General features: G+C 41.5%; 1 protein-coding gene across 17 annotated transcripts in view; it reads left to right on the top strand.

Annotated features, from left to right (window-relative positions):
* The window catches only part of Kcnma1 (potassium calcium-activated channel subfamily M alpha 1), a 700,771-nt gene that overhangs the window by 549,040 nt on the left and 124,646 nt on the right, over nucleotides 1–27,085 (top strand). For 5 of the 17 annotated variants that reach the window (XM_085828422.1, XM_085828419.1, XM_085828423.1 and 2 more), the window contains exons 17-19: nucleotides 7,971–8,057; nucleotides 13,987–14,063; nucleotides 24,224–24,397. In XM_085828422.1, the coding sequence (XP_085684548.1) occupies nucleotides 7,971–8,057; nucleotides 13,987–14,063; nucleotides 24,224–24,397 (338 nt within the window). Of the gene's footprint in view, nucleotides 1–875; nucleotides 888–7,970; nucleotides 8,058–13,986; nucleotides 14,064–24,223; nucleotides 24,398–27,085 lie in introns of all 17 variants that reach the window. The other 12 variants (XM_021182666.3, XM_021182664.3, XM_021182654.3 and 9 more) reach the window with 3 other exon arrangements.

Raw genomic sequence — 27,085 nt, 5'->3', positions numbered from 1 at the left:
CCATCCCTTTCAAAGCATAAGTAAATAAAAATAGAGGAAAGTGTCACCACGTAGGTGGTGCTAATGCCAACAAGTGTTTTCAGAGCCTTCTGGAATAATCTATGGCAAGAGAAGACTGCACCAAGCCACGAGCATCTGCCCATCAGCTTGTACATACCTCCCTTTGGACACAGGAAAAGAAAGGGCACTGCTGGAATCCAGGCACTGTTTTAGGAAAACAGATTCCAGGTTCTATGAAGAAACAATCTGCCCTCTGATAGGCCTTCTTATTGGATGGTAACCTGAGCTATTTTCAACAAAGCCATGTGTAGTGAAATAGGTTGTAGGTTTTGTTTTTCTCCCACTGCCTCAGAAAAGACAAAAACAAACAAACAAACCCCAGGAACTTGTTTGGCTTTGTATTGGCTTTCTGTGTGTAGTTGCCAGCATTAATCCTCAATGTGGCTTGGTCTCAGTGTGGAAGCACAGGAGTGCTTGTGGGAAAAGGTGTACTGGAGGGAATGTGGATCAGACACTGCCCCCCCCTAAACCCAGGACTCACCCAACAAAACATTTGAAGTCCCAAACCACACTTTTTCTCTATCCTCGTGAGAAACCTAATCCTGTTCCTTTCCAATTGTGTAATGGACCAGATATGACAATGTAGAGAGGCCTCATCTCTTCCCCACCCTCCTACCTCTGACCTGTGTTAAAGGACATTCTCTGTTGTTGGTTCCACCCATGAGACTGTTTTCATGCTTTGCTGATAAACCTTGTTTTCACACACATCCTTCAAATGCTTTGAAACAATGGTTTTATTCCTTCCTTCCTCCTGGTGTCAGTCAATTTATTATCAAATTGTTTGATTTGAAATTCTTTTCTTGTCGTTTTTGCAGAAGCCGAAAGCGGTATGCATTCTTCGTTAACTTTCCTTCCAATCTCCACCCTATGTCTTCACTCCTAACCACAGGACTAACCATTTGCCAAGAACTCAAGAAGAGAGAGATTATATATGTGTATATATATATAATCTCCTTCCCTTGTCTACTATATATATATATATAGTATATCTATACATATACATACATTTTATATATATATATATATATATCTCACCTGTCTCCAACTAGAATACATCAAATTAGCCTGCTGTTGTCGTTGTTTGATTTGTTGATTATTTTGGTTGATGCACTAACTTCTTTGCAGGAAAATAAAAATAAATAAATAAGCAAGCAAACAAGCAAATAAGTAAATTAATGGAAAAGCAGAGTCCTATCTTCAATCATAGTACCAATGGTGGAAACAAATCCTATTAGAGTTGAAAAGGAGGACAGTTCTCTCCAGCCCTCTGTGTCTGTTATCTGTATTGTCCTGATGTTGTCCTGGCGTCCATTAGATACAGGCATCATTTTGTGTTCATTGCACATCCACATTCCCAGTGACCTCCACGTCTCTCTGTTAAGTTTTTACTTTGTAGATCAGAGTTTCTGTCCTTTATCCACAAAACAGAGACCAAGCCCTTGCACCTCTTCCTCTCCTTGTATTCGTTTGGGTTAATTTTGTTTTGACTATCTAACATCTTGAGCAGTGCCAATAATAAACTGCCTAGCTATTATGTTTATGTTCTATAATAAGCATGTTTGTTGGGACAAACTCATGGGTTTCTTTTTTTCCTTGTGTGTTTGGGCATCTTTCTTAACAGGAAGTATCTAAGCTTTTACCATGTGACTTCATCCTGTTTTGCCGCTGTTTTGTGTTGCATGGAGCATGACTAAATTATCATCGATGGCATTTTTTAAATTATTTGGGTTCAGGGGTGATTGGTGTTGTAACTTTTTTTTCAGCATAGTTTTTCAATAATGCAATCTCTTAGACAGTGTGGCTGAAAGTGCAATGCCAACCTGTTCACGTTCTTCTCTGTGGTGGTAGTCGCTGTCATGTGTTTGTGTTTATACTTGTGTGTGTGTGCCTGTGTGTTTGTGTTGTTTGGCACTCTTTCCAATGTCAGATCTTCTGTGATTTTATTTTTGTAGTAGATGTGAATAGAGGTGGCTTCCTGTCAGTTTGGTATTATTGACATGATCCAACTGCAAGAAGTTATTGCAACACTATGCATCTTCAAAGGTCCACAGTGGTTGCACCTCTGCTGTTGGCTTTTGGCCTTGGGTCCTTTTACTTTGTGGTTAAGGCATGTTGTGATGTAGGCATGAATTGTCTTAAAGTGTACCAGAAAGTATGGCTTGCTCCCAGAACCACATTTCCAGTATTATCCTTCCTAGATCAGCTCTCTCTATTCTCTCTCATGAAGTTAGTCTTTTTTGTAACACAAAACAATATATTGAAATTTAAGACAATTGATAGGCACTCAGGCTAAGCCAGATCTTGCCAATATTGTTGTGGACCACAGTGATGGCTATTTGAGTTTGGCCAACTGGGAGCAACCTTGATTATGGTGTCTCTGTATGTAAATGGACTAGACCTATGCATATTGAAGCATGGAATACACAAACTGTGTCTTCTACACGTATTCTAATGGAAATGCACGTGTCTAGTTGTGTGGGACTCCAACAGCACTTATTGTAAAGCCCAGAAGAAATGGAAAATTCAAGAGAGGTGATAAGGTTTGAGATTTGTTTTTTTTTTTTTCCCCTAAGATATGTTATAATACAGCACAAACTGCATTGCAGTTGAACTTCCTGAGAGAGGACACAAATTGGTCCAAATGGAGTTCCTGCTGGCAGTAATTGTATATGCCCATGAGTGATCAGATAGATCTCTTCCCAGTGGTGCGATTCATCTGGACATAGCATGGACTGAACTCCTCAATGGCTTGGATTTGCTTACTCTGTTTAATGAAGTCCCATTAGCTTGCTAGACACAACTAGGATTACAGTGTTTTCAAGTATAAACTATACCGTCACGGAAGTTGTGATATTTTCTTAATTGTTTGGGGAATGGTACACGATGCCTTGAGGGGGTGGGACGTTGGGACATAGGCATACTTGTACACACACACACACACACACACAGCTATTTATCCATGGTGGATTACAGTCTCCTTTAAGGTATCTGTTTTAGTTAAATTACCAATCATTTGTCATCTCCTCAAATATTAAGGTTTAGGAAGATTTAAGGAAGGGCAACTAAATACACTACAGCCATTGCACCTTAAATATTAGAGAGAGGAAAAAGAAGATTTCTCCCTAGCCTAGTCAAGATTTTCCAACCTGCCCCAAATTCAAGCATGGGATGAAATAGATTGCAAGGTAGTGTCTGCCTTAGGACCCTGTTACAGATATCTGCTGTTGAGTAGAGCCCATTCCATGTCCATGTGTTCTGCAATCAGAAACATGGGTTTCAGTTCTAAGTAAGTTGTGCTTTCAGTATGGAAACCAATTGCTCCAGCTGCCTAAGTGATTCACTGTTTACATATTTGCATATTTGCATATTTATACTTCATGCCTGTGGGAACTCGTTAGCTTGGTGGTCAATCCACAAGAACTTGTGGTGACTCCTTTGATCAGCCTGACTGATGAGAACTGCAGTTTGGGTTTTTAAAAGAACAAAGTTGCTGCTTTCATTTACTTGAGAGGAAAAGAGAAACTTTGAGAACTGCGGCCAATGACTATGACATAGGCTTTTCATTCATTCTATAGCTCTGGAAAGTACCAATAGTATGTAGGAATCTAAGCTCTACTATGAGAAACTCACAAGTAAATAGAGGGATCCTGTTTCTCAGTATTCCAATCAACTATAGGTTCTATAAGGTTCCTTATACCTTATAGAAAGTGTATGTTTTGCTCTTAAAGAGGATATTTAATCAAAAACTAAGCCTAGCTGCAGAACTAGAAAAAGCACTGAGCGAAAACTTTTGGAGAAGGGATGATACAAGCCCTGTGTGGCCATCTGTCACTAGGCATTTTCAATTAAAATCAGCAAGGTCATGGTAAAAGGAGGATAATTTATACCTTTCTTAAAATGAGGAAATGTCTTCTCCTGCCAAGATGTCCTTGTTGGAATTTTGTTAATGGATATATGGGAAAGGAAGCCTCTTGATAGGACCCTGCTCTTAGAGACACATCTTGAGTTTTATCTCTGATAAGCTCATGATTTAGACCAAATTGGAGCCAGAGAATTGATTGAAAATGATATTTGGGGAGGAGGAGTTTTGGCATCCCCTAAGAACAAAACAAACTTGACATTGAATAACCCCCAGAGCTCCCAGGGACTAAACCACTAACACACGGTAGGACTCATGGCGCCAGCCGCATATGTAGCAGAGGATGGTCTACTTGAACATCAGTGGGAGAAGAGACCCTTGGTCCTGTGAAGGCTCTATGCCCCAGTGGAGGGGAATGCCAGGGCCAGGAAGCTAGAGTGGATGGGTTGGTGAGCATGGGGAGGGGGAAGAGAATGGGGGGAGGGTTGTAGGTCAATAGCAATCTCTAAGTCTTTTCATTGGGAGAAGAAAATGTTATTCTTGCCTAGAATTCTTATCTATGTTTCCAAGAAGGGGGCAAGGCTAAAATTTTATTTAAATGTTTTAGATTTTGAATGTAGATAACACTTATGACATCTGAAATGCTAAACTCAGGAAGGTATTTCTCCAAAGAGTCTTTGAAGCTTACAACCTACACAGGAAACGTCTCATGTTGTAGACCCCTGGGATCACAGGCCTGCTCCTCACCACCCTTAGAACTAAGTCTAGCCTATCTGGCACAACGTTCCTTGTGATCTCGGACTTCTTCCATTTTCCTCAGGGGCTGGCCTCATTCTTTTGAATCTTTCAGCTCCCCAAGACTATCTCAGCCTAATACTTCATATAGATATAACTTTAATCTTCTCAGTTTGTCCATAGGGAACATGAGGGAATTCTGGGGACAGTGAGCCATCTATCTCTTGCACATCACTATAAAACTCAAGAAATGGGAGTGACTCTGTGTGTACCAAAGTTAATTTACAGTAGCCACTTTCCAGATGTTGTACAGAGACCACATGTTCACAAGAGGTCAATTAACATTGAAGACAAAATGGCGAGCAGGCTGGTAAAGCTGTAACAGCTTGTTTGCTCTCACTTTTTTAATCACCGGCTGATATTTATAGAAACCAAAGATTAAGGGCATAATGTATCCTTAACACATAAGCATATGCCTTTATTCTCTTAGAAACATTGACACCCAGGGGTTATATATTGCATTTCCTGGATTAGAAGAGTGAGGCTTAGCTGCCTCCAAATGACCAGAGCCAGAACCCAATGGTTTCTGGATGATGCATGCACCTTAGTACTTCACTAACATTGCTAGAGCCTGAGACTTGAATGTCCGATGACCTCCAGCACCAAGCAAGCCCTCTCCAGAGCACTGATTCAGTTAAAAGGCATTTGAAGACCACAGTACATTCCGTTGACGTGCATTCTCTAGACTTCAAATCCTGGGATGGCACTGACCTCCATTCTCTAGACTTTCAATTCCTGGATGTCACACTATAGGCCAATTCTTGCTCAGTGTACATGAAGATCGAAGGAAATAAAAAGAAGCCTCTCTTGAAGGGAACCTTGAGATCACTGCATCTCACAATAGCACTGTGGGCTACATTGATGGGGTACAATAATGGGGCACAAAGCATTAGGGAAGGAAACAGAGGTCTTCGAGTACACATGTCACCAATACAACGCCTGTCACATTTTATCTTTCAGATTCCATTGTTCAAATCATGATAGGACCCCACCCACCTACCCACCCAAAACCTGGGAAGTCTTCTCCCATGCTTATGTAAATTCTTAGCAAAGTGAAGACTTCCTTAACTTTTAAGAATATACTTTCAAGGCTCCAGAAGTGTGTGGGATTTTTTTTAAATAGATGAACTCATGTGTTATTCTGGCATGTACAGTTTTTTTGTTTTTTTTTTTTTTGAAAGAAGAAAACCCTATAACTTCATCTCACAGGTTATTTTTTTTTTTAAATAAGAAACACAGTGTTCCAGTCCATCAAGCCAGGAGACCTCTGATGAAACACAATAGACTTGGGCACTTTTGAAAGAATAAAATGATAACAATAACCATAAATGAAAAGTATTGGGTCATTTTAACATTACTTAGTTCTTTGACCATACACTATTGTTAGCGTTACCTCTCCTTTTGTGGGGAAGAGCGCTATGCTCTAGGTTCAGGGACTGGCCCAGTTACCACCTGCTTGCTAGAACATGGACCTTACTTCTGATTTCAGGGGCAGTCACATAGGACCTGCCTCTCAGGAAAGTGGGATGAAAAAATGTACATATAAAATGCCTTATTTAACTGACTTGAAAAGGAAATCAATATAAACTGTATAGTCTCACATACACTTTGAGGAACACAAATACAAATTTTTCATATGTGTTTTTCTGTAAAAAAATTGCTTAACCTCAAACTTCATCCCCTCATGATTGTGCTAAATCAGAGGGCTTGTGATATAAAAGTGGGGGTTGGCAGAAGGGTAATTCATTATAAGGTCTTATTGTAAAACCTCTGCCTTTTGCAGTGTATCATTAGTGCAGACTGCTGGGCCATTAGAGTAAGCTTATGGTTCCTATTTCGGAAGGCATCTCATTGCTGCTGGGGATTCTGGGGTAGAGCAGTGAACTCTTCACACTCTGCTATTATTATTGTTAATAACAGCAATGGCACAAGTCCTGTTTCCTGCTATCAGGTCTTGTTACAGCTAATGGTGGATGCTCCTGCAACCACAACAGTGATTTTGGCAGTAATGATCTGATTGCAGTTCTCCCAACAGAACAGCAGTTTTCCTGAGTCCTCCTTGTTTTGCTGTAGATAGAGGATTCCTTTGGCAACAGTGGGTTTTTTTTTTCTAGAATGGTCTTACCACTAGACAAAGATCACATGTTAATTACCATCCTTCATTTTGCTTTGGGTAGCTAGGGAATCTTTTAGCTTGAGCCCAAATATCTCTTTCCCTAATCACCAGCTTTTCAGATCAAAGGATATTGCCATTGTCTTTTGCTTCAAGTTGCTAAATTCAACATCTTCCAAGCTCAAAGCCTGCATAAGACAGTCTAGTATTCTGCTTTTGATCTACAAGAACTGGTTTGCTTCTCTCATTTGCTAGGTTAGGATGCATTTGTCTTTACTACTATCCCAAACCTAACTTGCTCAGCTAATCGATTTCTGGTACTAGGACAGTGTATATTTCATTTCATTCCCCTCCCTGCAAGACAAGGTAGTTGTTTTGGTTCTTTCTTTCTTTTTTTAAGAGGTAATTTTTATTTGTCTTTAAAACTCAGAGTGACCCAATGAAGGAATGCCACCTTTATATCTTATTCACACAACCATACAGTTTTATAAAAGCAGACTGGAGTAGTTGAGGCTATCCAACAGAAGGTAGCTTTCTTTATAACTGTATATAGATCAGGTTCTTTATGCAGTCTACTTTGATGTCCTTATCAGGGTTCCAAAAGATGTATAGTTTCCTTTTATATTACATATAATATAGGTGTCTTGTACCATTCCCCATGGAAATATGTGGTATGTATATTTGTCTGTTTCTGCATCCATATAGGGGTCCCATCAATGCTATATTACCTAAGGGAGAATGGGTGTGTGTAGAGCTTCATTAGGCTGACAGTGTTTCAATACTGGCCATCAAAATCAGTTTCAGAATGGGGTACATCCTGAAGAACTGTGCTTCTGGTCAGGGGTATCTGGGGGCAGCTAAACAACTCTGTTAAACAAACCCAGACCCTAAGGCCCAGATCTGCTTTGATTTTCCGACTTGGAGTGTATCACCTGGAGCTAAAGGATGCCATGATTGAACTAGATGTCTGGGCCAGTAAAGATCAGTCACTCAGAAAACAAAGCTGGGTGGTGGGGAGGGGGGTGGGAGCATTAGACTGGTGGGGCCCCTATGAAAACAGCAGGGTGGTGTTTTCATCAAGGTTTTATCCTGAACATGAGCTCATACTTGTGTCTTCTTTGTTTGTTTCTGTTCACGGAGCAGAATATTAATTAACCCTGGGAACCACCTTAAGATCCAAGAAGGTACTTTAGGATTTTTCATCGCAAGTGATGCCAAAGAAGTTAAAAGGTAAGAGTTTATTTTCATCTACTTTTCTTTCTGGTCCAGCCAGGCACCTTGATGTACCAACCCCCTTGTGTTCATATGTCCAGAACTATTGCAGCCCCTTCCTTGAGCAATCTCTTCACATAGCCAGTATCTGTCTTTAAATTTGAATATTAAAGTTTTAGAATCAGGAAACCTAGTTACCCGCTCTCTCGTCTTACAAGGAAGGTAACTGAAGCCCGTAGAACATAAGTGACTTCAGGTCATTCTGATTCTGATGAGGATTCATGAGACATCTGGCCTCTTGTCTGAGGTTATTTTCTTAATACCATCTGGGTAAAATATCTCTGAATATTACAAATTTTCTCCTGTAAGTGCCGAGTAGAATTCCCAAAGTTTGGATTAATTTCTGATGGCACATTAAACTCCCCCTATTTGTGTTTGCAACTTTCTAAGCAGTGGCTAAAATTGTCAGCCTTAGTCATGAAGCATCTATGGGTTCAATGTGAGGCTCAATGTTTTATGAAATTTTTATTAGTGTCTTTATTCCTGTCTAAGCAGCTTAGGGAATCATAGGGCTTTGCATATCAGTATGGGCTATCGTTATATGTGATTCCACTCTGCCCATTTGAAATGTTCACTTTCAGAGACAAGTAAGCCAAACAGGTTACTCTGTCAAACAACTGTGTTGCTCCTATCTGCTAAACCATCTCTCCAGCCCTTCAAGTTTCTTCTTTATCTAGGAAGAACTAAAGCATGGCTTGTTTTACCAGCCTGTGCAAAGTAATAGTATTATCAAAAACCAATAGGATGTATTTGCAAACTCTTGCTGTGCCAGTATAGAGCAATGATATTTTTCAAAGCCAGGCTTATGAATTTCTTTCTTCCTATTCAACTGTAGTAAATGGGGCCATACTAGTTTAAAAAGCTTATAAGGAAAAGAGCACATGGGGTTGAGGGCTTTATTTTTTCCATCTGAGATCTCTAATAAGTTTACTCCTGCAAATTGGAGGATGATTGACATTGCTAAATTATATGGGAGAAACACATCTCTAACCATTTCATGGATAGAATATCCTGAGACAGGAGTTTATCAGGACTATCCTAGATGGAAGTTTGGGTGAGAATGGAAAGTGGGGTGTCTGAGAGCTCCAACCCCAGGGAGTCTGGAATAGTTATGCCCTTGTCCAGACATGGGGCACAGAAGCCTGAAGCAGCATCTCTGCCCTAAGCATGGTAAGCAGGGAGCCCAGCTGACCATACATCATGCACACCTCCCAAACAGCAAATTCAACCTGAGCTCCCATTTGTGTAATTCTATTTCCTATTGCGTCTCTCGCTAATGAATGTCACAAATACCAGGCAGTCCAGGAAACAAATTACCTCCGATATTAGGGAATGTAATATGTCTCGTTTCTGTGCTTTATGGTGTTCACAAATACATGCTGACACCATCAGCTACAACTCCAGCCTGTAATTTTCCATGGTGTGCAATGTGTCAGAGCAAATGTTGTCAGTTAGGGGGATTTCAAATAGATGAAGAATATAGAATACTTCAGAGAGGACATTGGAAATTTGAATAAAACTAAACAAGTTTTATTATTTTTTTAAAAGAGAAGTAGATTATGTTGATTTCTTATTGGGTCTTCACCCTCTGCTATGGCCGAAGAAACAAGACTATAGCAGTGGCAACACACCACACACACACACACACACACACACACACAGTCAAGAAGTTAGTGGAATCTGGGTCATGAAGACTTTGAGGTGCAAGGCTTAGAGAAAGAGGAGTGAACCCATGTAATCCCATGAGGATGCTACTCTGGGATGAGTATTTATTTGTTCATATGCTTTTAATTTGCTGTTCCTAAATATTTGTCTTTTTAAATAACTTTGGAACACAATCTGGTGTCTCTCTTACCTTCTTTATCAGATACATATTTTGTTTGAGTCGAAATTAAAAATAATAGATTAGTTGCCAAGTTAAAAGAAATTGTCTGCTTTTATATTAACATTTTTATTCCTGGTTTCTTCTGAAAACATGAAATACCCCAACCTGGGAGTCATTCTCAAATTCACTCACTCACTCACTCACTCACTCACTCACTCACTCATCCATTCACTCACTCACTTACCCATTCATTCATTCACTCACTCATCCATCCATTCATTCACTCACTCACTTACCCATTCATTCATTCAGTCATTCACTCACTCACTCATCCATTCACTCACTCACCTTCTCACTCATCCATTCACTCACTCAAGTGTAGGGAGATGCTGGCAGATCGTGGAGGTAGAGTCATGTGACTCCATTTGGATTAGTCTGGGGAACCTGTAGTATGTAATCATGAACTTTGTAGAAATGAAGGAGGAGTAGGAATCACAGCTGAAGCCTAGACATGGGCCATGAACCATGAGGGCGGCAGAGATGATGACTCCTCTTGCTGAGATGGGAAACACCAGAGGATGATGGAGGTGGTAGGAAATGACTTCTGTCTGGGCCACAGCAAATGGAAGGTTGGTCCCAAACATACCATGGAGTCATGATAAAGGCAGGTACATCTAAGAGTCTGCAGTTCAGGAGAAAAGAGAGCTGTAGATATCAATATGGAGCCACATTGATAGGGGTTCCTGGCAAGGAGCAGAAGACCCACTTAAGTGGAAAACAAGAACAAAGGTTTATAAAGGGGGTCATATAAACTTGTGGACAGCAAGATGATTAAAACCAGTGAGAGACAGCAAAGCATCTTACAGGCTGCTACAGGATGGAACTGCAGGGAGAAAGGACAAAGGCTTGGGGGTGGAAGGCTGGGGCGGGGGGGAGGGCATGGTGTGGGAGTAGTGACTGCTCACTGCTTTGCTCTCCAATGGAGAAACGCTTCTGCTGCTTGCTATCTATTCCACAACCCGCTAAAGAGCAAGCTCACCCTTTCCCTCTTCCGGTCACCTCTGACTCTTACCAAGCACAGCAGAACAGAGGACAAGGAGACCCTAAGGCCAGCTTAGCAGGATCTGGAGGGGGTCTTTCTGTTGGTGTGTAAGCTTTCTGTTGGTGTGTGTTGGGACGAAGAGGATGGGAGTTGTTTTGGAGTGAGAAGATGAGCAGCAGGAGAAGAGAGGAGACACCAGGAATGGGGAAAGACTCCTGGAATCAATATTCATGGATTTTAACTGGGACCTGTGGGATTTTGTTTCTGGGATCTCTGAGTTTACAAGGACAAGTGTGTAGCTCTACTGGAAGGGTATTGACAAGAGGCTTCCATGAGTGAGGCAGCTCCCAAAGAACGGCCACTCGGCAAGACTCAACTTGAGGCTTAAAGAATCTTCCTCTTTAATCTGAAGAATCCATGGACACCTTTAGCTCATTACTCGTCTCCCTCATTAGCCTCACCTGTCTGGCTGAAGCAGCTATTTGGCTAAGTGAAAGAAGCCAGGCAGAGAAAGACAAACACTACACAATCTCACTTTATATGTGAAACCTTATAAAGTCAAGTCCACAGAAGCACAGGGTAGACTGGTCGGTTCCAAAAAGCAGGGGCACAGACACCTCAGGGGATAAGGGTGAAGGGACAGAAAACATTAATTTAAGCAAGAAGATAAATGCAAGACATCATTGCAGAGTGCCATGGCCATAGTTGGTTTAAAATAGTTATTTTTGCATTTACTTATTTATTTGTGTTGAATAGATGTGAGAATTTGCTCACCTTGAAGGAAGGTGAGAGAACAGCATTTCTCCTTCTGCCACATGGGACCCAGGGATCAAACTCAAGTTGTCAGATTTGGCATCAACTGCTGTTTCCTGCTGAGTCACCTCCCTGGCCCATAGGTGGTTGTTGTTGTTGTTTTTAAGACAATATATTGCGTTCATGAAAATTGCTTTTAGCAATTTTTCTTTCCAGGTAGATTTTAAAGGCTCTCACCTCACATACAAAGTAACAACTAGATGAGAGAAAATGCATAGCCTTGCTTGATTTAGCCACTCTGTAACAGAATTTCAAAACAGCACATTGTACATCTCAAATAAACATAGTTGTGTCAGTTAAAAGTAAAATGTTTAATATAAAGAGTTGGCTTTTAGTTTCTTTAGACTCATCTCTCCATCTCTTCAGAGGAACACATTCAAGATTTTTGGCTCCTGGACTTGAATCTAGATTCTGCCATTTAGCAGTGTGACCTTGAACAGGCCATGTAATCTCTCCCTGTTTCAGTTTCCTTATCTGTACAACAGAGGTCATAATTAAGCCTCTTTCAAAGGGTTGTTCAAAGATCAAATATGTTAGTGTTTCTGAAATGCTGAGAGCAGCACCTGGCCTAGAGTCCGGACCCTGTAAAAGTTAGTTAGCTGTTATTACTGCTGCGTTGCTGTCACTCAGGAGAGCTTCGAATGGAAAGAAGATGGCCAGAGGAAGTAGATTCGAACTTACTTGCCCTGAGTAAGAGGACGCAGCACTGCAGTGCCTTGTAGGGCAACAGCTGCCTTTTCTGATTTTGCAGAGTATATGCCATCTGACATTGGAAGGAATGGTGAAGGAGCCTCTTGAAACAAAGAGCTTTGGGCTTGCTGTAGAAATGCAAACCCTGTGGAAAACATAAAAGACCCAGAATTGTGTTTAATTCTTTAGCCTCCATCGAGAAATGGCCCTGTTTATTCCTGGCACTCAGTTTCATGTTGGGAGTGGTAAAGGCGTTAAGCCCAGGATTTCGTTAGTTCCTGGATCCAGAGGGTTGGAAGGTTGTTCCAGTAAATTTTATTACCTCCCCGGTACAGATGCTTCTCTACTTATGATGGGTTTACATCCCAATAAACCACCATAATTTGAAAATAGCTCACGCCAAAACTGCATGTAACCTCCTGAACATCACACCTTATCCCAGACTGGCTAATGTATTCAAGTGCTTCAAATTAGCCTATAATTGGGCAGAACCGTTTAACACAAAGCATGGTTAATACACTTACAGAATGTTGGGTATCTTCTGTCACCTATTGACTCCTGTGTTGAAATTTAATAACAGAGTGGTTTTATGGCCCTGCTTCTGCACCATCTCAAGTGGAAGGGCACAAGCCACCCACCAGGTCCCCAGGTTACTCCTCTGTGTTCTATTGCTAAGAAGTGCTCAGAGCATCTTAGTTCTTCTCATCCAAAGTATCTTTGGTACAACCAAAGTTCACATTGAAGTCTCAGATTGACACTAAAGTCAGACTAGGGGATATTGCCATTGTTGTTGAATGCTTCTTCTTCCAGCCCATTTGACCCAACCATTCCTCTCCTTATCCCATTCCAGTGGTCAGCATAAAGAGAACAAAACTTTTATCCATTATATATGCTCAGAGAAAGCTATAATGGAATGGATCTAGTCAGCTTTGGAATGCAATGGGCTTTGAATCTTAGGAGAGAGTTGACAGGAACCACTGCACTCTTTGTTTCTGTAGTCCCTCCTCCCTCCAGTGACTCTCAAACCTTTCTTATTTTAGTTAATAAGAAATGGTACTTTCGAAGTGACAAAGGTAGTATTTATGTCTGACTGAGGGTCATCATCCTTGAGCCCCTTAATATATATTCAACTAGACTGTTGGGATTTCAGAATTGTTTTTAAAGTACACTCCAAGGACTCAGAGATGGTTGACCATGTGTTCCAAGGACCAGTACTCAGTGCTGTTCTCAGAAACAACAGTCACAGACCCAGTATGTGACATCAGCAGGACCTTTCTCCCCATTTCTTTGCAAAGTTTATAAAAAGAAGCACCAACTCCAATCACAGAATCCTGGGTTTGAAATGAGTGGTCTTACAACAAACATTTCCGTCTGCAGATGTCTAAACTTTTCAAAAGATGAAAGGAAATTAGGGCTGGCATGTTTCATTAATTTGGCACCACCTCGAGGGAAACGTGGTACTCATTTTACTCGGGTGGATTATGAGATGTGTCAGTTTTTCCATTCTCTTTCTCCAGGGCATTTTTTTACTGCAAGGCCTGTCATGATGACGTCACAGATCCCAAAAGAATTAAAAAATGTGGCTGCAGGCGGCGTAAGTAGTGTTTCTTTCTCCCTCCCCGCCCTGCCCTTCACCACCCCTCAATTCCTTTTTCCTTCTCCTTTTCCTATTAGAAGGACATTAAACACCAAGTGCTCTCTTGAATGTGTTTATGTATTGTACCCAGCAGTTTAAAGAAACATAAATACCTGTCCTTGCTTCAAGCAGAAGATGAAAAAAGAAAAAACAACACAGTCAGTGCCTGGGTGAGAACCTAGTACCTATTGCCCACCTCTCTAGAAGTAGACATCTCTGGCCCACACAGTTAAGCATCATGGGTAAAATGGAGGATACCTACAGTTATGGAAGAGGGAATGTTTTTTAATACCAGGATTTCTAGTAGCTAGGTGGTCCCTAAGTATAAACTACATAATGCTAGTAGGAAAATGAGCCTCAGAACCTAGTCTAATCTTGAAATAAAAGCACTGAACTGCCTTTCGGTTAGAATTCTTGTAGGTTCAGATTTAGATCACCCCCAAACACAAAACTAGTACTCCTAGTAAAGCAATCAGCCACCAATGTTCAAAAGGCCATCCTTTATGTCAGTAACCTCAACGCGCCCCTACATAAGGCACATTGCTTTGTGCGGCAAACTGTTCTGGTCTTGGAAGCTTCCAGCATAGTCTGTCTCTGTTGTCTTCTACCAAAGCTTTCCTAGGGACCCTCAGTGACTCAGGAACACTGGCTTATGACTTCCACAGACAACACGCTGTAAAGCGGGTCTTTGCTTTGGGGAGGGCCAACCTTTTGTAGCAATTAGAACACACACCCTGGAAGAGATTGTTCTAAACATTAGAGAAAAATGAATGAAGTGATACCTCTCCTTCCATGATGACTTGAGGTTCTAAAAGCTCCTCCTGATGGTTGCTTTGGTCCTCACCATAACCCTACATAATTACCAGGGACATATTTAATCAACTTAGAGAAACAACAACCCTTCCATGTTTAATGAGAGGTTGAAATTGCTGATAGCCATGCTGCCAGCCATCATAGATTCAAGTCCCCGGAGGCCTATCTTGGTGCTGTGTTCTGAGGGCCCTGACCTTTCTGACAAGAGCAATGATAACCTTGAGTTAAATGGGTGGGAAGAGAGTTATAGAAGATCACCCCCATAAAATACATTTTTTACAAGCAGAAATTAGTCAAAAGGCCACCATTTCTTCTAGGATATGCCACCCAAGGATCTTATCACTGAGCTGCCTGAGGGGAACGTGTTAAACCAGTAAGATATAAAGATGGTACCACCTAAACATTAATAAGTTGGTTTCTTGGGAAATACCAATGGGCAGTACTTGGTCTTGCGAAGTTCCTGTAGAAATCCTCTCAGATACCCTTTCATACACCAGCTGAGGCCAACTTCTTTTTTTTTTTTTTTTTTTTTGGTTTTTTCGAGACAGGGTTTCTCTGTATAGCCCTGGCTGTCTTGGAACTCACTTTGTAGACCAGGCTGGCCTTGAACTCAGAAATCCGCCTGCCTCTGCCTCCCAAGTGCTGGGATTAAAGGCATGTGCCACCACGCCCGGCATGGCCAACTTCTTAACATGTATATTCTGCTTCCCCCAAACTCTGTCAGCAGCCCTAGAACAATTTTCTGATTCTCTCAAACCACAAGGAACAGCACGTGAATAGGAAGAAAGGACAACATGAGCTCAACTGTCAGTCTCCAGGCATCACTCAGCCTTCTTACCATGTCTCTGAGCATCCTCAGAGTCATTTTCTTCAGAAGGAACAGGGCATCCTAAGAGTAGATTTAAACAAGGGGGAACATCAGAGCAAGATGGTGAGCTCCATAAGGAAAGTTGCACAGTGGTGATGGAGGTAAAATGGCTAGGGGCATGCTGAGGTCAATAATCCATGTGAGGGGGTTATTATAAGCAAGCTCATCCTTTGGGAGCCTTAGTGAAGTGGTGAGGCTATGGGCTACTACTTGAGCAGCCATTCAATGTGCTTGTGAGTAACCTCTTCATGAGGTTCTCTTTTTAGTGCCAATGATGGAATGCTGAATGAGATTCTTTCCAAGCAAAGATATCCAGCAAAGATAGATAAACCCATATCATCTTGCCAAATGTATAAACCCATAGAGGTCCACTTGCTAAGAAGAGGACAAGGGCTGTCTGAGGATATGAGGGCTCTTATTGGAGAGCTACTGCTTCATAGTTTGGCAGGTCCTTTGGGAGGTGGTAGTGGAGATGAGATATGGGTGGGAGAAAGAACAAGGGAATTGACTGAAAATTAGGAAGCCATTTGCAGTGTTTTGAGGATGGATAGAAGGCTGCTGGGGTCTATGACACTGGAGAGTGATGTACAAAGTGGGATCACCTAGGAAGGCAGAGAAGATGACGACAAGCTGAATTTCAGTCCTCTGCCAGGTAATTTTGGGAAAGGAGATGGCCTCATCAGGTCTCGTTTAAAGGCTCTCCTTTGCATCTGGATGGAGAGTTCACTCAGGAAGACAGAATGGAAGAGGAAAGTTGAAGAGAGAACTTCTCTCACTCTCTCTGAAATTATAATGTCCTTTATAGGACATTGTGGCATATCCCATTTAAAATCCTTATAAAAATTTTGACTTCCAGGGAATTTTTTTTTCTTTTCAGGCAAGTAGACAGCAGTAAACTTTTAGTTTTCTTGTTGTGAAAATCACACTATAATTTACAGTACCTTTATTCCCTTAATTTCCCTTGTAGTAGGTTAAACTAGTGAAATGTTTGATCTGCCATCATGCATGAGACACAATTGCTGCAAAAGGATTGTCTCTGCCAAGCTACTCTTAAGTGTGGCAAGGCCATAGGCTGTGTGGTTAATATTTGATACTAATCAGAATTGTCCAAATGTTGTTATTCCCAATTAGAAGGCCATAGCCTGGAGGGCAAGATGCAGACATGTTTGGGAGGATTAGAATAAAATGAATAATTGAATATAAACCTCCCTATGAAGGCCAGGCACTCAAGAAATCAGAGAAAATATGTTGGGCTCTAAAGAAACTTTCACAAGAAATAGTTATCATTGTCATTATGTATAGGAGGATGCTAAGGTACCAGCCAGGCACCTCTTGGTGTTTAAGATGGGAAAGGACAGTTGACTCACCCAGTTATTTATCCAAACCTCTTAGTGCATCGGTTCACCATGGAATAATACAGCTTGCACAAGAGCAAAACCACTGACAGTCTCCAGACTCTGTATGTTTTCCCAACCTCCTGTCCCTACCCAGTTTCTCCTTCCCATCCCCTCCCTACCTGTTCCATTCCTTCTCGTTCAATAACCTTCAACGTTTCATGTCCTCTTTCGGCGAAGTATGGCGTGTGGACATTCCATTGTGGAGATCCCGTGCTGGTAGTATAGTTTAACATGCACATCTCTTTCCATGCCTTCCTAGTTCTCCATCCGTTCAGGAAGAAAGTCCAATCCAGATGTCTAGCCAAGGAGCAAGCTCTCAGGCGCTAGCATTTATTCATTTTCTTTTCTGTGTCACAAACCTGGTCTAATGATTTATACTTTCCCTCCTCCCAGCCTCTGAAAAGTTGCCAGGGAGAGACTCCTGAGGGACAAGTCATGTCTAGATTGATGTGTGTGAAAGAATTTCCTTTAATTTCTAATCATTGACATATCTTTGATTTATTTTGTTTCCTCTTTGCTGCCTTGGAATACGGCCCCTACTCTATTTTAACTGCACCCTGGTAGTGATCTATTGTGAGTAAAATGGGTTCTGAGCAGCCCAGAGTCAGTTCTCCTGGTCTTTTCTCTAGATGAGATCCTTTTTATTTATTTTTTTTCCTTTCTGTACAGTTTTAGTTTCATTTTACTTTTGGTATTCGTGTTGCATGTAGCAGTTACATCATGCCCCAACTCGCTCATGCCCTACACAGTCCTTGTAGAGTAGCCAGGAACTGGAGAGTGCCCAGAGCCCACTCTCTATGCTTCCACCCATCCCCCAGCCTCCAGCAAGCTCTGGACACGGTCTTATTTTTCCATTAGAAAATAAGACCCTGACAACAGTGTGTTTCTCTTGAAGGCCTTTGCTCAGGACTTTTAAGGGACACTGGTTAGGCTAGAGTAATTACAGCTCTAGCTATAGATGCTTTGTCCATTGGGGGTCATAGTCATGCTTGCCTTTGATAAATGATACCTGTTTTTCCCTTCTACAGAGCTTGAATTCCTCTCTTGAAGGAAACACATAGGCTACATATATATTCCTAAGTTGTGATATATATATGATATGTCCTGGGGTAGCTTATATGTAAAAATGTGTATTTTTATATATAATCATAGAGATATTCCATAGAGAGAGAAATACAACGATCACATTATAGATGCCTCTCTGTACAAGAAGGTGCTTGCTGGAGATTTAATTGAATACTCCTTTGGGACTGTAAGTATCTGCCTTCCTGAAGACAAGTGGTAATTATTTCCTACAGTCTACGGCATTTCCTTGCTTTCAAAACTTCTCCTTAAGTCAACGCTCAGTGATTCCTCCACAATTCCTCTGTGAAAGTTAAGCATCCTGGAGGAGCCATGTGCTTATTTCAGGGACAAAAAACCAACCAAACAAACAAAAACAAAACAAAACAAAAAAACTCTGTTAGTTAATTCAAGGAGATTACTCTTTTTTTTTTTTTCCATGAGTGAGTCATGTAGGAATCTAAGCAAGCCTATAGACTTCTCTAACTTACTAAAGACATAAGATCCCTGTCATCCAATCAGATATAGTTTTTAAAGCCAGTATTTCTATGTGTAACCTACAACTGCCAAGCATCAACTTTGGGTCTTGGCTTACAGACATAAGACTCTTGAAAACAGGAGACCCAGTGTACAACTCATTGATTCATTGGCTCTGGACAATGGAGATGTATCAGCACCCAGGTCTTTCACATTCCTTTGCAGAAGAAGAAGAAGAAGAAGCAAGTTGACTACCCAAGTTCTGGTAGCCTTCACTGTTTGGAAAATGTATAATGTTCTGGGTGAAGCCAAAACAAAAGAGCAACCTTTTTCAACACAATACACAGTTCTGCCCAAATTGGCTCTGCGGAAAGCACTCGGAAGCATCACTTCTACACCCTGAGAACTTTCACACTCTAGCACTCTTTGAGAACTAGACGGCCACACAAAGCCAGTCAACACGCAGCTCCAGAGGCAGTCTCTCCCACCTTCCTCTGCCACAGAGTGACTGTTGTGAGCCAGATCAACTAGCTGGGTGTGTACTCCAGGTGGCTGACTTTAAGCTCTGTCCTTGCCTTTTTCTGATCACAGAAAGCCATGCATAAGACTCTTCTTCTTCTTCAACGGGTAACAGGAGGAGCTGGGCTAAGGGCAGGTAGCATTTCTCATTTATAGGATTTAAAAGATCCTCTTATTCCTCGTGTTTCATCTAACAATATACCTCAGACAAAAGGGTTTTTCTTCTGTAGAGGATTTTGTTTATAATTTTGAGCCTTTGAAGAATGTTTTCATGTTAAGAAACAATGCTTCCCTTCCCTAGACTGATTTAAAAAGTGGGCTGTGGTCTAAGAAGTGTGCCTTAATTTAACAGCATATTTTTTTTTCCCTTTCACACTAGTCTCCTCTTACATATACTCCCTTGGAGACCTAAATTATTTTCCCTCTAGCATCTGGAAACCTCCACTTTGGCCTCTTTGGCAAGGCCGCTTTTCCTCTCCCTTCCAATCCACCCCCCAAATTAAGATTCTGCGATTGCAACTTGGCTGGCCATTTGGTTGCTGATGCCGGAGGCAGATGGCACTGCAGACAGCATGGGCTGCAACCCTTCCTTCCATTCCAGACTTGGTGCTGAAGGGCCAACCAGCAGAGGACCTGAGGCCTGATACCTGATTGCATCAGTGTGCCCCAAGGAAAGAAAAGTGACCATGCTCCATCTGCAGCAGGTTTCATTTCTTAGCAACACGACCTTTGACAACAGAGGAAAAGTCGGGCAAGTGTGTCTCTGAAAAAGCCTTCCACTGTAAACATTCAACAGTAAACAGATAGCTTTCATGGTGTCCATTAGGGAAGTACTTCTGTTTTGTCTCTATAAATACTACTAGGAAGTCATAATGGAAGTATTGGATAGATATCCATTTTATTGTGTTGAAGAAAATCACATGGAAGCTTTCTTCTGCAGCGATGAAACTGCTCAAACATAGTTATCTGTTTTTTAGAGGGAGATGAGATCCAGGATCAGACTCTTGGCACTGACATGACCTCTTCACATCATTGGTACTGGCCCAAGAACAAGAACATTTTGTGGGCCAAAGAGAAAACGAAGTCTCAGGTGGCTTATATATTTTTCTTTCCCAGAGTCAAGTTGGCCTATGGGGGCAATTTATAGAGCATAAAGTTCCAAGAGCTCCAAGACAGAGTGACAAGTAGCCACACCATTAATACTCTGGCCTAGTCCCTCTCTCAGGAAGCTGCTGCAGAGCTGAGGCATGGGGACCCCATCCGCCAATACAGTGAAACCAATGTGTTTGCAAGTTGCCACTGCCACAGCATCCCCAGGATGCTGTCCCAGGACCTTTCAGCCATTTGTCCTCACTGTCCCTAAACATCTGCAGATTGGAGCAGCCACTGAACTGAAATAACACCACAAGCATTTCAAGTCTTAGAGAGGAGAGATGAAACAGCAAGGTCAGGGTTTGCTCTGTTAAAGAGCTGCTCTCCTACAGCAGTCCACTAGATGTCCTCATAGACCTACTCTGCTCTGCTCTCACCCTCTACAGAAAACATTTTCATTGGTGACTGGGAAGAGCGGTGGATGGCTACTAAGACAGGAACTCAGCAAACACCAGTGGAGAGAAGACTTTCTTTCTTTCTTTCTGTTTTTTTAATGACTAGGAATACATGAGAAACTTGTGTTTTAAATAGATACTGAAGTGTTGCAAGTAGGTCTGTGAAACTCAACTTTAGGGGTTTAAAGTACCTCTCTGATACTGGAAACAAATCCTCTGACCCAAAATCAGATGTAGAAAGAAAATAGCCACCAAGAAGGCTCTGGGAATCTGTAATTCACTGGAACCAAAGTGAAGCGTTAGGAAGCTGTAGAGTTGAGGAAGGTGACAGAGGAAGTCTGTGATGTAGTACTGATATAACTTTATTTTATAACCCAAGAATAAAATGCCCACATATTCTGGAACACCTACTACAAGAGGGGCAAATCTTCAGCTCTTCTTTGCTAATCTTCACCATGAGTAATAACGGTCCAGAGGGAATCTCTTAACTGAACATACATCCCTCAAGCCTGATGGATTGCTCCATCAGATGCAAGGTCAGAATCACCCTTCTCCTCGGCTTAGGAAACAGACCTAGAAGCACATAGGTGATGACACACGTGTGACTGGGGTGGTGCAGAAGGGGGGCACGCACTTAACTGGTTGTCTTTACTCTAGACCTTGTGGTTCATGAAGGTTTGTCTATATGTGGGGCTCAATCATTTTTAACTGTTTTTGTCTTGTCTCTGAGCCTCATGTTGATCATTCTTGCTGGTGTGTGTGTGTGTGTGTGTGTGTGTGTGTGTGTGGTGCTCTTTGTCTTTTGAGATTTCTTTTCTGCATTTGGTGGGAGTGTGAAATGACTGGGCAGAAGTGTCGACTAAGAGCATGTTTTCTGTTTTATGCATATGCTGCTCTGGAATGTGACTGCTTATAATTAACAGTTAATCTTCTTATAGCAAATGGGTTTCTGCTGCCTCAGTTACCAGTTGCAGCCTGTTACTGCATGCTAACTATATGAAATTTTACAACAGTGCATGGTCTCTGGAACAGCCAACCATGACAGTTGCAAACAGTCCCTGAAAGCCACTGGTTTGATGTTTTGCTCCTTCCTGAACCTTTTGGAAGTGGGAGGCTTCCATTGCCCATTGTGACAAGTTGATCTCTGTGGGGGGAAAAAGATTCCAAAGTTACCTATTCCCATCACCCTTCCATGTATATATATATATATATATATATATATATATATATATACATGAACTTTCTTTCCCCATAAATGTGTCACATTCTATTACCATGCATGAACCCGAAATGGCAGTATGAAAATGAAAACCAGGAACTGTTGCTAATGAGAAACATAGCATTTCTGAGTTTGATGGGATTTTCTGCTACAGCATTTGATTTAAAAACAGAAAAAATAGAAAACAACTTTCAAAATAATTTATCTACAGTGAAACAACAAACAAACAAAACAAAAAAAAAATCATCTCCATTCTCCTCGTCTTTGTAAGTAACAAGTCCATATGTCCAGTTAAAGCACTAAGAAAGAAAAAGCAAAAGACTGGCTTTCTAAGTTAAATACCAGATCTGGATACGATTCAGCTAAATTTATTTTCATGTCTTCCATTGAAGATTTTTCTTTTCTCCCATTCTTGACTTCAGCCACTGCTGTTGATCAGGATGACCTGGACATTGGCTGCAAGCCTTGGGGGTTCCTCTGACTCAAATGCTATGGCAGATTCTTAGTTTTATATTTTTGGTAACAAGCTAAGAGCAAAAGAATGACACACTTTAAGTTGAACAGGGCTGGGGTTGCATGTTAATCAGAGCAACAGTTAGGACGCTAAAGGACCATGTCACTGGGACTGTGAGCCTATTCACAGGAATGGAGATGCTGTTGGAGGTCTCTCATTCATCTCCCCCCAGTGCCTGCTCTTCACAGTCATGATGTTCCCCTTGCTTGACAAGCCAGCCCACTGTATGGCAAGTCATTAAGGTCTTAGAACAGGGCTTGACCCATGTGAGAGATTTAAACCCTTTCCTGGTGACTGTAACATTCAAAGAGAGTAAAACCACAAGCATTATTTTAAACTAAGAGGGCGACCATTCTCTACAAAGGAAAAGAAAGAGGGATAGTGTGGAGGACGGGGTGGGAGTGGAGATAACACCTCCTTGGTCCAAGTTCAGTGATTGGCTGTGATACTTGGAAGATTAATGAGTTTTTCTCCTACCCTGTAAGAGGAGCAGGCTGGTTCCTGCTAAGTGAGAAGCAGACATGTTTGCCTGTTATAGCATCAAAAAGAGGTACAGTGGCTTCTCTTGTACTGAAATATAAATTGACCACAAGAATAAAATGGAAAACAATGGGGGCATTAAATTAACGAGCTTTGCGTGTCGGTATTTGAGGTGGCTCCAGGGTCAGTACCAAACCCTCCCACTGTGCCAGAGTCTTAAAAGAACCACTGAGGGTTCCTGAAAATGCCAGCAAGATATTTCACATGCCAAGCCTTTCATGTTTTGTTGTTTATAATTTCTCTTGGCTAATAATTTCTGTGTAAGGAAAAAAGTATGATTAAACCAACTAATTGCCTTCTAATTCTCTGGTGGGCAGGGAGAGAAAGGCAGCTCTCCCAGTTGATACTCCCATGAGTAGCTAAAAGCAATCTAGGAAACCAACATCTCATATTGCTTTGGGTGATTTTTTTTTTTTTTTTGTGAACTTCCTTTAATGTATCCAGCGTTAGCCCTGAGTAGCGGCATTTCTTATATGGACAGATTTGGATATTTGTTCTGTCAAGAGTAAATTTAAATTCCTGTAGCTATCATGTAAACTCACTCCTGGGAAGTTCAACGAAAGCATCCTCAGATCTGATATTAACACGTAATCGTTTCACATTTAATTTGATGGAAACTTGTCGCAGGTTCTGCCTAATGCCCAGAAATAGATGAAAATGAGAAAACCTACATATTAGATATGTTTATATCCTGCAAAAAACATTTATTGTACCAAATAAGCAATTCATATAACTGATGGGCTGTGTGTCTCTTTTGCCCTCCTGCATTAATTTTGTCAGGGGGAGAACGGTGGTTACATCTTTTTTTTTTTTTTCTGTCTGTAATTTGCTCTTTTTTTTTTTTTCATCCAAGAAACGGGATGTGTTCAGCCATGCCTTCTTCCTGTGGTCACAGCTCCATCGTGGGGACAAAAATAATATGCAACAGCCTTGGGGAATGATAAAGGCAATTTATATTTTCACTGCTTCTTTTTAGTTTTGATGTACAACCAAACTGTCACCAACAATCACTGCATTTTTTTTTCCTGTTTCTGGGTCAAGACTGTTAACGTGAACTAAGACCTGTGTTCAATCCTCCAGCGCCCTTCCAGCTGCCTTGCTGTATGTGACCTTGCCATTAACTGCGCTCTTCCTCTCCTCCCATCCAACCACATGGTTATAGCCAAGATGTCCATCTACAAGAGAATGAGACGAGCATGTTGTTTTGATTGCGGACGTTCTGAGCGTGACTGCTCATGCATGTCAGGCCGTGTGCGTGGTAACGTGGACACCCCTGAGAGAACCTTCCCGCTTTCTTCTGTCTCTGTTAATGATTGCTCCACCAGTTTCCGTGCCTGTAAGTTTAACCTCAACACACCCAGTTCCATGTCTGTGCTCGTCTGTGGTAATCAGCCCTGTGTTTTGTGTTGTGCCCTGTGGTCCTGTGAGTCCAGCGAGCTCATGTTGCCATTCTAATGTGGTCTTGTATGTGATGACATGTTGCTTGTGTTCCTGTGTATATGATGAAAAGGCTTTCCCTTTTGCCCTGTTTCATGCTTCTTGTGATAGTGAACAAAACAGGCATGTGACAGCCTGCTGATCGCCTTCCTCTCTCTTGCCTAAATAGGTGAAGATGGAAATCCAAGTGATAGGATAGCAAGCACTATATTAATAGAAGATATGTGAAAATGTTGGAATTTGGATTTAGAAGTGACCATTAATTGGGGTAGAGTAAAAAGATGGAAGAAAAGGAATAGGAGAAAAGGCTTGCTAGCATTTCAAAATACAACAGCATCTAGATGCAGATGTTTATTCATATACATGTGTGTATATTCATATGTGTATGTGTGTTTATTCCTATGTATTTCTTGCTAGAGTCTCATTCCTTAGTACCAGATGGTATTTTTTCAGTTCTTGAAGAGAATATTTATTTTTAAATCTGTCAACCTCCATAGACTGGTAATTTGTAGTGCTTCCTTTCAAAAAGTTGGCCCGTTCAAAGGAGGCTCCTGGGACACTCATTAACATCTTATATTTTCCCAACAATTTAGTCCCACTTTACCAAGGTATTGTGCAGCAGTCATGAGTCTGAATATCAAAAGATTGAAATCCCAAATCTGCAGGATTTTCTTCACTTTATGATAAGCTCAGGCCTTTGTCACCGCCAGGCTCTTTCCTGCACTAGATGCCGAAATAGTTGTGCGTTTGACAGCTGCTGAGTCTGATGCACCAAATTCCTGGGGTCATACTCCTCTATTTCCATTTGGCTGGCACAGTTGGTAGATGATGTTGTTGTGGTATGCTTTGGTTTGAGATGCTGAGATGTCTTTCCTTGTCCACTGGCAGAAGATCTTGAATTCTGCACAAGGACTTGAATGCTCTTGAACTATGACCATAACTGAGAACTCCCATTAGTGATAGTTTAGGAAGTGAGAGAAGATGACTGTCTCTCCGTGCCTTAACCATTTCTCTTTAAAGAACCCAGCACAATTCTTGGTGCTGTTTTGGCACTCCGTCCATCCACTCTGCCTCTGAATAATCAAAAGTGGTTAGGCTTTTTCTTCCTTGATGTGGTTCACATCCACCACAAGGGAGAAGAGGAACGTTTAGTTTCTGAGCATTTGTTCCTATGGCAAGTGTGTGTAGCTGAGTCACCATTGTCTGTGTTGAAGATAGTCTCAACACAATGGACTTGAGACCACAGGTCACTGTCTGGCAGGAGAGAGCACTGCCTTCACTAGCTAGATTGCTAAGCCATGCCAGGTACTGATGTTTAAAGCTCCAGTTCGTGTTTGTAGTCTGTAAGTTGTATGTTGATGTATAGACTAAAACTATATATTAAAGCTATATAATGAAGAGGCTTGATCTGAGACCAGTGAACCCCCTTCTGATTCACAATGCATTGCTCCTTGAAAAGTGCTGAACTGACTTAAAAGTGATACTTAATGAGACTTGTACTGAGAAATATTATGGACTACACCAACCACATTGGCCCAAGAGCTTAGAAAGGACTTTTCTTTTGGTTTCCTCTGGTTTGGTTTCAATTTGTTCTTACACATGCTCACTTCGAGTCCATACCCCTTTATCTTTTCTCCTGCAAGAATGTTTCCTCATTTATGTGCTATGCAGCCTGGGTAACCCAAGTCACAACTATACAAAGCATTTGTCTGTGATGTACATCAAGACCTCAGGTTCAAAAATGAGTCGGTTAGGAAGACATTGGGGTAAGCTATGGTGGCGCCATTGGGTCACATCTCTTTGATTGGTAGTAGTGTCTGTGAATGCCAGCACTCTACAGCTGACAGCCCAACTTCTTTTCTAAAATAACTGCTTGGCCACAGATTTGTTAGAAAAAAAAAAATAAGGAGCCAGTCTGACTCTGAGCTAGGATCCTGTCATGAGCTGTGGTCACGTCTTGGCCCACTGGCCTTTCTGCTCTAAACATAGTAAAAATCTATGTCCCTATTTGAAGCTCATGGTGTCCAGAGTGTGCAGTTTGCATTTTACTCAAGAAAAAAACCATAGTTAGAGGGGTTTCTCAGCTCTGCAATTTAATCCAAATACTGGTGGAGGCCAGGAGAAGAAAATCTTGGGGTCAGAATGTCCCATCCTCTCAGATATATCCTGTTCACAATATTATCATCCTTCTGGCTCCTGCATCACTAATATCACTGTGGGAGACAGCAGGATTCAAGCTCTAAGCGGCATTGACAGCTCGAGTGGTGGTTTGCCTTCTCTGTTTCATCATCTTCACTTCATCACACAAAGGCAGATTTCATCCAGCCCTGTGTGAGACCACTCACCTTTGACCACAAATAATAAGTTAGAAAAATCCACTCCAAGTTGAACCCCTTTATAGGACTATGTCAGCCCTTCTTTTTCAATTAAAAACAAACAAACAAACAAACAAAAACCAAAAAAACCTTCAGTCTCTGCTGAATTCCACTGGCAGTGTGCCACGGCAATGTCCGGGCACCCCATCCGGGTGGGTAGTCGGTTGGGTGGTGTCCATTTGACAGAGTGAATAGACTCGGAGCAGTGGTGA

The sequence above is a fragment of the Mus caroli genome, unplaced genomic scaffold, assembly GCF_978045245.1.
Source record: "Mus caroli unplaced genomic scaffold, Mus_caroli_1 scaffold_12, whole genome shotgun sequence".
In the NCBI taxonomy this organism is placed as follows: domain Eukaryota; kingdom Metazoa; phylum Chordata; class Mammalia; order Rodentia; family Muridae; genus Mus; species Mus caroli.
Note: the sequence above shows the minus strand (reverse complement) of the source record. Positions and strands in the feature narration are given on the sequence as shown.